Raw genomic sequence first — 10642 nt, forward strand, 5'->3', positions numbered from 1 at the left:
ATAACAAATTCAAAAGATGCGTGACAATTCAGAAAAGACTGACGACGAGAAGTACTGAATAGGTCTCTGTCGCAGGATGAACTGGAGTCGCTAGACGGGTGAAAAAGGACCCTTAACTGCAGAGGGTGGCGTATTGACCAGGGAAGGACGGCAGCGTATTTTTATTGACAAAGACTCGGACAGAAGTGGTGCTGTTTACGTCAAAAACACATCAAAAGGAACATCTTTCGCTATTTTCTGTCGGAAGCCCGAGAGGTTAAAGCAATCTACTGCGTACGCAAATGCGCAGCCGAATCGAGACAATCGCGTCTGGTGCAGCGACAGCTGAACTAGCGCCCTCAAAAGCGGAGAAAAACGACGTAAGTTCAAGAGGCACGCCATGAGTGTTCAAGAGACTTCGAAGAAAAAAATTCCTCGAAATTGCGGTAGAGTGTCGCCATTCACTCGATAAAGGACAAGACAGCCACACATCAGCCCGAAAGAGGGAAAAGAGAATCCATGTCCTGCGGTCGGGAGACCTCGCTGGGTGCCTCCCGCGTAGAATCAACGAGTTGCCCCCTTTGTCAAAGTGGACTCTTCACAAAAGAGGTAATTGAATGTCTTGCCCTCTTCTATAGACAAATGCAGGTGTATGCACATGCAAAGGGGAACAGCCAGCTCTATTTCGCATGAAAACACTGATAATCCACAATCCTCTGGATCGGGGACAAACATTTTCAGTCTTGGAGCCTCTCCACCTCACGACCCAACACCGTGTGAATGCCGGCAACCTGGTTTTATCTCGAGCAACGTCAGACAAAGATATGAAAAGAGTTCTAGACACATTAGAGCACCTTACTTATTCGAGAGTGCCTGCGCAAGACAATATATGGAATTAGATGGTGAGATACTTTAGAATGTCACCAGTGAAGTGCGTGAAAGTGTCTGCGGCCTATGTAGAACTTCTTTGACAGGGGAAATCCGCAGCAGAAGGAATGGGATGCTTATTATAAGAGAGAGATACGCTAGGAAATCCTTCACATCGTTTCTCTGTCCTGACCATCATCGCGGTTGCATAAGTAAAGACTAAATGCGCCTCTACACAAGCCGGCACGCGTCGAGTGCCGCCGCCATTATGATTGACTCTCAACCATAAGATGGTGCTCTACGCTCCTCAACTTTAACACATGGATCGAAAAAGAAAGGACACGATTCCTCCTGAGTTCGACAAGGGTACGAGGAATCTTTTGAGGAGGTCCCTCTGCCCAAGTCTTCTCCACAAGACCAGTCGTAGATTCACGTGAACACAGCTTAGCTCTGCGCTATTGGTGGTTTCGTCTGGCTGGAAGTTCGGTCTATGCGAACACCTTCTTACGGCGATACCGCTAGTGCAGAGAAGAATCCCTCTGTTGCTGCGTTCCGCCCTCCGACGGCCTGTGACAGATACCGTCGTCAACTACAAATGGAAGTTATTTGGTGTCAAAAGGGCCTATACCACCTTTTCACTCGCGCACGAATGCTGGAAAAGAAAAATTTGCCGCACATTGCTTGCCACCCAGACGCTTAAATCGTCAGAACCGATGTTCAAAGCGTGTGGTCTGGGTAATGGTCCGTCATGCTTGTGCCTGTGCATCTATCACGTGCGACACCGACTCTTACAGAAATCGTGCTTTCGTCAGCGGACACGCCTGTCTATTGCGGCAGCTACGAATGCAATTGAGCTTGCCGTATCCGATAGTGGTTGTCCACTTGAACGCAAGGGTGTCCTTCACAACTTCGAGTTCTCCACACTGGTACAACAAAGCGCACTTGTGACAATCCTGAAGCCCATGAAAGACGGACGATGGCTGAATCATCGTGTAACAAATTACATGTACAAGTTCTCCGCAGACTGTTAAAATCTAAGGAGTTGCTTAAGCAACTCATCGATCCGGTTTCGCCTCAGCCACGACAGCTGAGGCGATTGCTGGAGACCGCTAAAGAATGCGTGCGGGCCCTCTGATATTCATTGAAGTAACTCGGCTCTATTCGCCAAATAACAGTATAGCACATATCTCGTTCTGAGTTGAAAATATCTGCACCGTCTGAAAACGTTGCGGCGTGTCCAGCACCCGCTTGCCTCGTCAAACAGCTCTATTCCCCTCCATTTCGACAGTCAAGAGTCCAGAACGGGCCAGCATGACACACGCCGTTCACCGGAGACGAGGGGAAGGCAGGAGATGTATGTTCAACCAGCTTCGTCCGCCCTTTTACTGAACCATCAGCAGCTGCAAAACAGTCTCCAGGTGGGCAGTACCCTGGAATACGGTCGGGGGCCACTCCTGGGGATACCCACTTCGGGGGCAACGGAGGCGCGTGTTCTGGAGGGACGCTGAAGATGGGCGCTCCCCGCCATTCCTCTTCAGAGTGCCCTTTGGGAATATACCTTAAAATAAATGGTAACACATTCAGAAAAGAGGAATCGCTGTCGTAACAGTAGGACAACACGCGCGAGCCACCGCCCACGGATGCCAACACAAACGCCGACATTACCACAGGGGCTCTTTTGACGAAGACAGAATGATCGTCGATGCAAGAGACTACACGCAGTGTTGTCTAGTATGGACAGTTACGTTCGTCCTTGCAAAGGGTTTGGGTCATCAAGAGAAAAACTCAGTCCGGACTAGTACTTGTGTAAGTGCACCTTCGAAATTCTCTGGCTTAGCATGTTCCTCTGCTCTATCAAACCAAGCCTACACAATGCAGTTCGTTCTACGCAGACGAAGTGGTGTAACGCGTTTGTCGACCTAAAGAGGGTGCATGCGACATTGTCACGGGGGATGGTTCGCTGTGTCTCTTTCCTGTCTTACTTGATAACTTCCTCAGCCTCGACAATGTCGCGATATCGAACAATTTCTTCAACCCTCGGAACTTCAACAATCTTCTCCACCCACTTGTCTTGATAAAGAGGCCGTTCGATGATGTTCTCCCGGATCTCCACCTTGGGCACGTATTTCGTGCTGTAAAAATATTCTGGCACCTCGATCACCCGGTCTACCCACTCTATCTCTGGGACCTCTAGAATCTGCAAAGGCAGAAACAGGACACAGAGGAAACTTTCGTCCTCACTGTGGAGTGCAACTCGGCAGCGGTCTTTGAAGTGGCAAAAACGCTGCCCTTGTTGTGGCAACTTATACCCACAGAGAATGACGGACCGAAAAGGGATACCGCAAAAACGAAGACAGCCTGCAACGGCGTGCCCTGCTTCTCTCTCTCTTGAGTGTCTCACACTTTACCTTCTCGATCTGAGATTTTCCCGTCTACCGCCGGTATGGCGTTTCCACTTCTGACGGATGACTTCTCCCCCGATGTGTTTGTCCGTTCGGTGTGAAACAGTCAATCTCAGCCTTCGCACCGTGGCATGCAGGACGTGTTCTCCCTAGACACACAGCTGCCCAATCTGGTGATAGTTCAGCTGAGCTTCTTCGACGTCTTGTCCAGCTCATCTATCATCAGTGAATTCATTTATTCGCTACCGCTTTTCCCTCTCTCGCCCGTGGCATGTTCACACAGCGTTGTGATAGTCACACATCCCAAAGCGTGTTGTCGTTCTTGGCCAGAAAGAAGGCCATTTGCCACAATCTTCACACTAGCACGCACTACATTGACTTTTAGTGTGGCTGTGAGAGCGCCTACATGTTGCAGCGGGATTTCCACACCACTATCATTTTCCCAAAAACCACATATCCGAACCTACCTTCTCTACGTAGTGAGGGACGAATTTGGGGACCTCAACGATTTTTTCCTGGATCACTGGACGCGGAACGAGAACGTCAACAGTACGCGTTACCGGCACCTCGACTGTCTTTGTCACAACATCGACGGGTCTGTACGCGGTGACGGCTACCTGATAAACACATACAAACGAGGTTCGGATCAACATTTTATCTAGTGAAGAAATAGAAAAACTCCAACTTTGCAAGGTACGCCTCCATCGCACAGTACCCCTGTAGAATCTTCGATCACGCACTTTGCCTTGAAACTCTTGCAACCGACATGCCGCCTGACACTAAATGCGGTCGCAACGCACGTAGTTGGAACTGAATCCCCTTTTCCCCGAGGGCGTCCTTTTCACGACTCCGATGAATCTGTGGTCTTCCATACCCACTGTCGATCATGAGTAGACGAGGTTTCTACTGGAGGCCCGGTTCTCGGGCCTTGGGGCGGTAACAAATGATTGTTTGTCGGAGGCGCTCCCATGGGACTTGGCCCACTTCGGGGTGTGGGCGGGGCAACGACGATTCCAGATCCGGCAATTCCATGGTGAATAAGGGGGCCTTCTGGCCCTCCAATACCCGGCGCTGATGGGGTGATGTGCGCGGGCACAGAGGGTGCATGCACTCCTGGAAGGGCCGAGACGCCGTGGGTCGGGCCTGCTGCCTTCACAGGCGTCATTGGAGGGGCAAGGAGACGAGACATGACACGCACAGGGGGGCGTGGAGCAGGAGCAGGACGTTTGGTCCGTGTGGAAGGCGACTTGCTTGGCTTTTGAAACGATGCCGCTGCTGCGAGAATCAGCGACAAAGACGCAGGCGAAAAGGTGGAGGAAGCAGCCGCGGCCTCCGCTTGTGGAGCCTGAGGATGAGGCGCGAAGGATGCCTCTGAGACAGTGGACGAGGAGCGGTCTCCAGAAATGCCTCGCGTTAGGTCGAGGTCTTCCGAACCAGACGGAGCCGAGGAACGATCTGAATTCTCGGGAAAAGTCTCGGACGCAAGAGACGGGAAGTGGAGACGTGCCGGGACGTGACAAGCTGTCCGGTGCGCTACACAGGCTGCGGGACTTGAGACAGACAGCGGGTGGCCTTGAGGTGAGGACCTCAGCTCGTGGAAAGCAAACGCCCTGGTAGAGGCGGCCTCTGTGTCACTCAATTCCGACTGTGATCTGGAGTCCAAAGCCACAGTATCGGACTGGCACCGATAGCGGAGCGGTCTCTGAGCGACAGAACCTGTCAGTTGAGAGAGCTGGAGCGAATCTGAAGAAAGCGAGTCAGTCAACCGCGGCTGCTGCTGGCGGCGGCTGTACACTACGAGCGAGCGCTGGACCGGCTGAGGCGACACTATGCCCTGTAACGCTGTTGGCCTAACGTTGGAAGAGAGCGGATGTGCCAAATGAGAAGTGGGCACTTGGACAGAGCTCCAGGTGGCAGCAGAGCCTCGTTGTGACGACAGGACCGACTCGGGGCCGTGCGCGAACTGAACCATGCTTTACCTCGGAAGCCAGCGGTTCAGAAAGACGGAGCTGTTCTTGACACCTGCATGCCGGCAACGGCTCAACACACGGACAGAAAACGCAACTGAAGAAGGAAATCATCGAAAAGACGGAGGGACGTGCCGCAGTGACACAGCAGTGGACCTCTCCAACTCAAGTGGTGAACAAAAGGCCATTCGTGTTCGAAACAAACGCTGGGACACATCTCGATGGCGCGCAGAGAAACCAAAGACTCCAGAGCTGGTCGGCGTACGGGGAGCTCCCCGAGTGGAGGAAGCGATCAGCTTAGAGCAATCGAAGCAAAAACGGTAAGTCAACAATCAGGCCTCGAATCCGCTACCTTGAAGTCCGTGATCCCTTCCGCGTGTCTAGACGGCCAGCATATCCGCGTGAAGGAAAGCCTCTTCTTCTAAGTGCGGTGAAAATAACTAAAATATGAGTGTACCCTGAGTTTGGCGGTGTTCAGTTTTGTAGCCAACGAAGGCCGGAAAACGGCCGGACTCAAGACAACCAGCAGTCCCCGAATATGCAGCCAGAAATCGGGTGGCAAAACTGTCAAGGACGCAAAGTGACTTTACACATGTACCGGAAGGTGAACACTGTGAGAGAATTCGTCATGCAAAACTCGAGCAGGTCGTCCGGAAGAGTGCGGCAGCGCTCTTGAGGGAACCTAACAGGCTCGCAAGAAAAATGGATACGAAGTTTACTGAAAAGCGAGCCCCGGTGCTGAACGAGAAGAACCTGAGAAGCACAAAACGCAGGTAGTTACCAGCTTTCGAACAGAACGCGCTTCTTGTCTCTGCTGAACTGAACCCTCTGGGTGTCAGCTAGAGCACTTGCTTCTTCCACAAGACCGGGCGAAGAACTCGCAGCCTGCACAGCGTCGTTTCAGGGAGGCTTTAATCTGGCGTTATTTGCGTTTGATTCTCTCTCGCAGCACCCAGCCTGCAGCGAAGAAAAACGTATCGCGCGGCTCGCACCCCTAGCAGCTGAAAGCGAAGGTGCCAGGGTACAACCTCGCCATTCTCTGTCTTCTTCCTCGATTCTTCGCAGGCTCTTGCTCACGGTACAACGCACAGTGCGCTAGGTCCCCTTCCTGCCCCTGGCACACCTAGCCGATTGCTAGCAAACATTGCAGCTCCGCAGGTAGACTGTGTATGCCTGCCGCAAGAAAAAAGAAGCGTGTGACGCTACACCTCTCGTCCTCCAAAAAAGTTTCGCTTTTCACGCAAAGAAGAGACAGACATCGCGGAAAGAAACGACCGCAAAAACTGTTTTCGTCCGCTTTTTACCACGACTGCTGCGCCAGGTGAGCAGCGCGCGAATCCGTGCCAACAGTGCTAAGAATCGACAGCTCGCGAAAATCGACCCAGATGCACGGGTGCCGAATCACTCTTCAGTTCTCGAAAGAGGACTTCCACTTGCGATAGCCATATGAATTCCTGGGCACGTCCAACGCCCGCTTCCGGTGATTTCTTCTTCGAAGAAAATGTTGCCCTGACCTTCTCGGGTGCCTTGTGCGCGCTCCGCTCCGACAAGGGAGCCCACCAACCAATTTTCTGTCTCGCCGCTCTCGAGTCGTCGGTTCCCTTCAACTCAGCGAACAGAATAGCCATAATTCAGAGCAGCTCGTGGAAATTCGATTTACGGTGCCCTTGAGAAGCACCCTTCGTTTTGTGTGTGTGACAGTTCTTTCCCGGAGGTGAAAGACCAAGGTTTTCGTACGTCGTCCTAGTGCTTTAGAGGGTTTAAATGATCTGAAAAGGGTCTTGATCTAAACGCAAACCGGGTGATACATTTTGCGATATCGTCTTTTGTTGGCATTTCAAATGTGGTAGAAAGGGACTTTTCTGCCTGCGAGAAAAACCGTCGCTAACGGTGACCCCCGGCTAGGCCGGCGCCTTCGAGTATAGAGTCCGTCTGCTTGTTTAACGACCTCAAAGGACTTTCTTCTGCTCATGTGCGCGTCGCATAAAGGGATGGATCAGTGCTTCTCAACCTCACCATTCGGTTCTGTTCGTGTGTAGAAGTCTTTCAACTCTTTTTTTGTATTCTGCCTCTGTGAACACAGCCTTGTTGTGTATGTCGCCGAACGGCACGTGGTGTTGAGCACTCGACACTTGGGGCTATAGCAGGCTCGTCGTCACTTGTTTCCAGTTCATTTCATTATCAATTTGTCTTCCGTACATCGAAGCGGAGGGAGAGTCGCTGACATCGATATCCGTGTTCCCAGCATTGTGCAGATTTAGAGTCCTGACCCCGCTTCTACCGGCAAACAGGAAACTCTTTCGAGATTCACGCTGCCACATCCATTTGTCCGTGTCGCGATCCTCGTTCCTTCGATGCCCTCCTGACGAAACACGACATGCACTACTGTCCCTGCTCCACATAAAAAGGTTAGGACAGGACGTTTTCTGTGCCGTGTGGTCTTTTTCTGTAGGTAGCCAAGGCTTCACCGTTTTCTCTCCCTGTCTTCCATTCTGGAAGGCGTTTTAGAAGGTTCCCGCCTTAACGGTTGTCTCCCTCAAGGCCCTTCCATTTCGCTTTCAAACGACTCGGCAAAGCTTCCTCTCAGAATGTATTCCAGCAGACCGTATCCTGGGGCTGCCAGTGCTCCTGGCGTCCCGCCAATGTCGTCGCAGTATGCTACCTCTCTTCCTCCGAACTCTTTCATCTGCGCGGGTCCTCCACCCGAAGGTGCAACCCTTCTTGACCCTGTACTCGAGGTAAGGTTTAGCGTTTTGTCATGCCGAGAGCACAGCCTGTATGGGATTGCCGTAACGTCGTAGGATTGATCGAAATCCGGCAGCTGCGTCCGAGCTCGTGGGTTTCCCCTATCCTTCCAGTTGACAGTGAACGGTGCGTTGTGCATAGACGCCACACGACGATTAAATATCCAAGGGACAACTGGAGTAGGTTTGTGTTTTTAAAGAGGTGGAGAGTCTCAAAATGCCGATACTTTCAGATACCCAGCTATATGCATGTATGATAACCTTGCTTGCGTCAGGCGTGGTGCTAGCTTGACGTAGGTGCCTGCGAATCCTTGTGCGGTGATGACATGACACGTGTCTGATGATGGTGTGGAATATGTTTTTCATGCATTTCCATCACCTGTCGTTTCTGTATGGCTCTCAATCAGGAACGGATTGTGGAGGTGATAAAGGAGAGAGTGGAGAACCGGTTTATTGAGGTCCCAGAGGTTCATTACGTAGAAAAGGTCGTCGAAGTCCCTCACCCAGTCATTGAAGAGAAAGTCGTTCATGTTGTGAAACCAGTCAAACAGGAGAGGTTTAAGTATGTCAAGAAGCCTGTCTATCTGGACAAGGTCGTCGAGGTCCCACAGATTCAAGTAAGTCCGTAATATGCTTCTAACCTTCTTGAACTTTTCTCTCGGGGTCCCCGTCGGTGGCTCTCTCGAAATCATGTATCGGTTACACTCGCCAGCAAGAAAACATATCCGTTATCGTGCCTTTTCCCTCTCTTCTCCATCGGCAGTTCGCATATTTCAGCTGCACTGCGCGTACATCAGGTCAGCAATATGTATTCTATTCGTCGGTATCCCGTTTCTTCGCTTCAGCGGTGGAAAATAATTGAGACAGGCACCACCGGTCTAAGGTGCGGCCTTGCCTCGTTGCATGACCGTGACGACTGTGTCCTTCCTTTTTTCTTCCACCGCTGCTCCGATAAGGTCTGTTTCACTGTTCGTTTTGCTTCTGTGCTTCCTGGTTCCGTCGTTTGCTTGTGTTTAAGTTTCCACCGAACGTTTCAAGCATCATCACCTCGCTTTCCTGGGTTGCCAAATCGTGTCTTTTGCCAGATGTCTTTCTAGGCTTTTCTCCCCGCTCCTTGCCTGTGTCGGTGTTTCCCTTGACCCACTTTCTGCCCGATTTTTCGACTTCCTGTAGCTATGCGAGACAGCGATTTGTATGGGATTTTGTGCCGCCACTCACCTATTCACTGTCCGGCCCTTTATTATGTGTTTCTCACTTCTTCCCCGGCACCATACAATTCACTCAAGTGTCTCTCTGTTTCCCTCATTGTCTCCTTCGGTCGCTTCTGCGCAGTATGTGGACAAGTATGTAGATGTACCGCGGTACAACCACAGAGAGAAGATCGTCGAGGTTCCAAAGGTGCTCGTTGTCGAGCGTATCATCCCAGTTCTGAAGACTGTGCGGAGGGAGACCGTCGTCTACGTGGACGAGGATGTAAGCCACATTCATTTGTTACTTGGAGCTTTCAAATTTGGTGGTTCTGTGCAGAACTCCATCGTACCACATGCAAGCCGGCGTCTAACTCTTCAGAGTATTGCTTAGCGCAGATCGCATCTATCGTAACCTTCCCCAGCGCTGCTTCGGTTTCTTCCAGTGTGTCCGCAGGCACATGTGCATGAAGAAATACCTCCATCAGAATGCTTGAATTCATAAGCACATCGCTGAATGTATACGCCAAAGTACGTGTGTACAACCATGTTCACATGTCCATACAGCCCCAACTCGATTGTGCATGATTTTGTTTTATCAGGGTAGCCAAACGCGCGTTCCGTCGCAGCCCTGTGCCTACGACGAACGTTATCAGACTCACGTATCGACTGCGTCGTCTCTAACGCCCTTTCCACCGACTCCGATGTAACCGCACCGGCTTTTCATGTAGCTACGAATTTTGTTTTAGAATCGGTGAGGTTACAGGGAAGAAGGAATGACAGAATCACACTTACCTCATCCCGTCTTCATCTGTGGTCGATATCGGAAACTTCACCCTTGGCTGGTGTCTCCGCCAGAGGGGGAAAACAAGGGGCGCACCTTTCGAGACTCAGACAAGACTGCTGATTTAAGGCATCTTGGCTTTTTCATTCTCTTGCCCCCCGCTGCAATCTGTGCCGCGCCGCCATAAACTCTCTTGCACTACCTTGACTTCCTTTTTTTCCACGCGTCTTCGTCTGCCTCCCGGCATGTTCTCGAGCCCAACCTTTGTCTGCCTCTGTATTTTTAAACGGTGATCCGTGGAGTGTGCGTTTTCACCCGCCTTCTTTCACCAGCCGTTTTGTCTGTGCTCCGGGAGTGTTTTCTTCCGTTGTCTTTCTTCCTCCTCCGTTCGCCACGTTTTTGGCGCCGGGATTTCCGTTTTATCTCCGATGACCCTGATAGCTTCGTCGGTCGTCCCTCCCATGCGACGGTGTCTGTATTTTCTGCACTTCAAGGTGCGTTTCGCCCCCCAAATGTGCAGACACATTGCGACGATTTCTTGACTAAGAACCTCCGCCAAAATGCTCTTTTTACTGACCTTGGTCTGAGTGCAAGGGCGTTTGCAAGGCCTCCCAACTTGCACAGGGTTCGCCCGCTGCAGTCGATTCTAAGAAACTGGTGCCCGACAGGACAGAATGGCTTCCAACAAAAAGGCTTCCAAAGACCTTCTTCG

General features: G+C 51.5%; 2 protein-coding genes across 2 annotated transcripts; one reads left to right on the top strand and one right to left on the bottom strand.

Moving 5' to 3' along the window:
• Positions 1-1655: 1655 nt before the first annotated feature.
• ALV11 (alveolin domain containing intermediate filament IMC5) lies at positions 1656-6583 on the bottom strand. The gene is made up of 5 exons (XM_018780050.1): positions 5673-6583; positions 4123-5287; positions 3716-3865; positions 2829-3043; positions 1656-2404 (listed from the first exon to the last, which is right to left on the bottom strand). Exons 2-5 carry the CDS (start codon positions 5218-5220, stop codon positions 2113-2115), a joined length of 1755 nt encoding a protein of 584 aa, XP_018635944.1. The 5' UTR covers positions 5221-5287; positions 5673-6583; the 3' UTR covers positions 1656-2112.
• A 419-nt stretch (positions 6584-7002) lies between these two features.
• ALV10 (alveolin domain containing intermediate filament IMC8) lies at positions 7003-10634 on the top strand. The gene is made up of 4 exons (XM_002366085.2): positions 7003-7953; positions 8367-8576; positions 9292-9432; positions 9749-10634. Exons 1-4 carry the CDS (start codon positions 7804-7806, stop codon positions 9854-9856), a joined length of 609 nt encoding a protein of 202 aa, XP_002366126.1. The 5' UTR covers positions 7003-7803; the 3' UTR covers positions 9857-10634.
• Positions 10635-10642: the final 8 nt, after the last annotated feature.

The sequence above is a fragment of the Toxoplasma gondii genome, chromosome X (assembly GCF_000006565.2).
Source record: "Toxoplasma gondii ME49 chromosome X, whole genome shotgun sequence".
Lineage (NCBI taxonomy): Eukaryota > Apicomplexa > Conoidasida > Eucoccidiorida > Sarcocystidae > Toxoplasma > Toxoplasma gondii.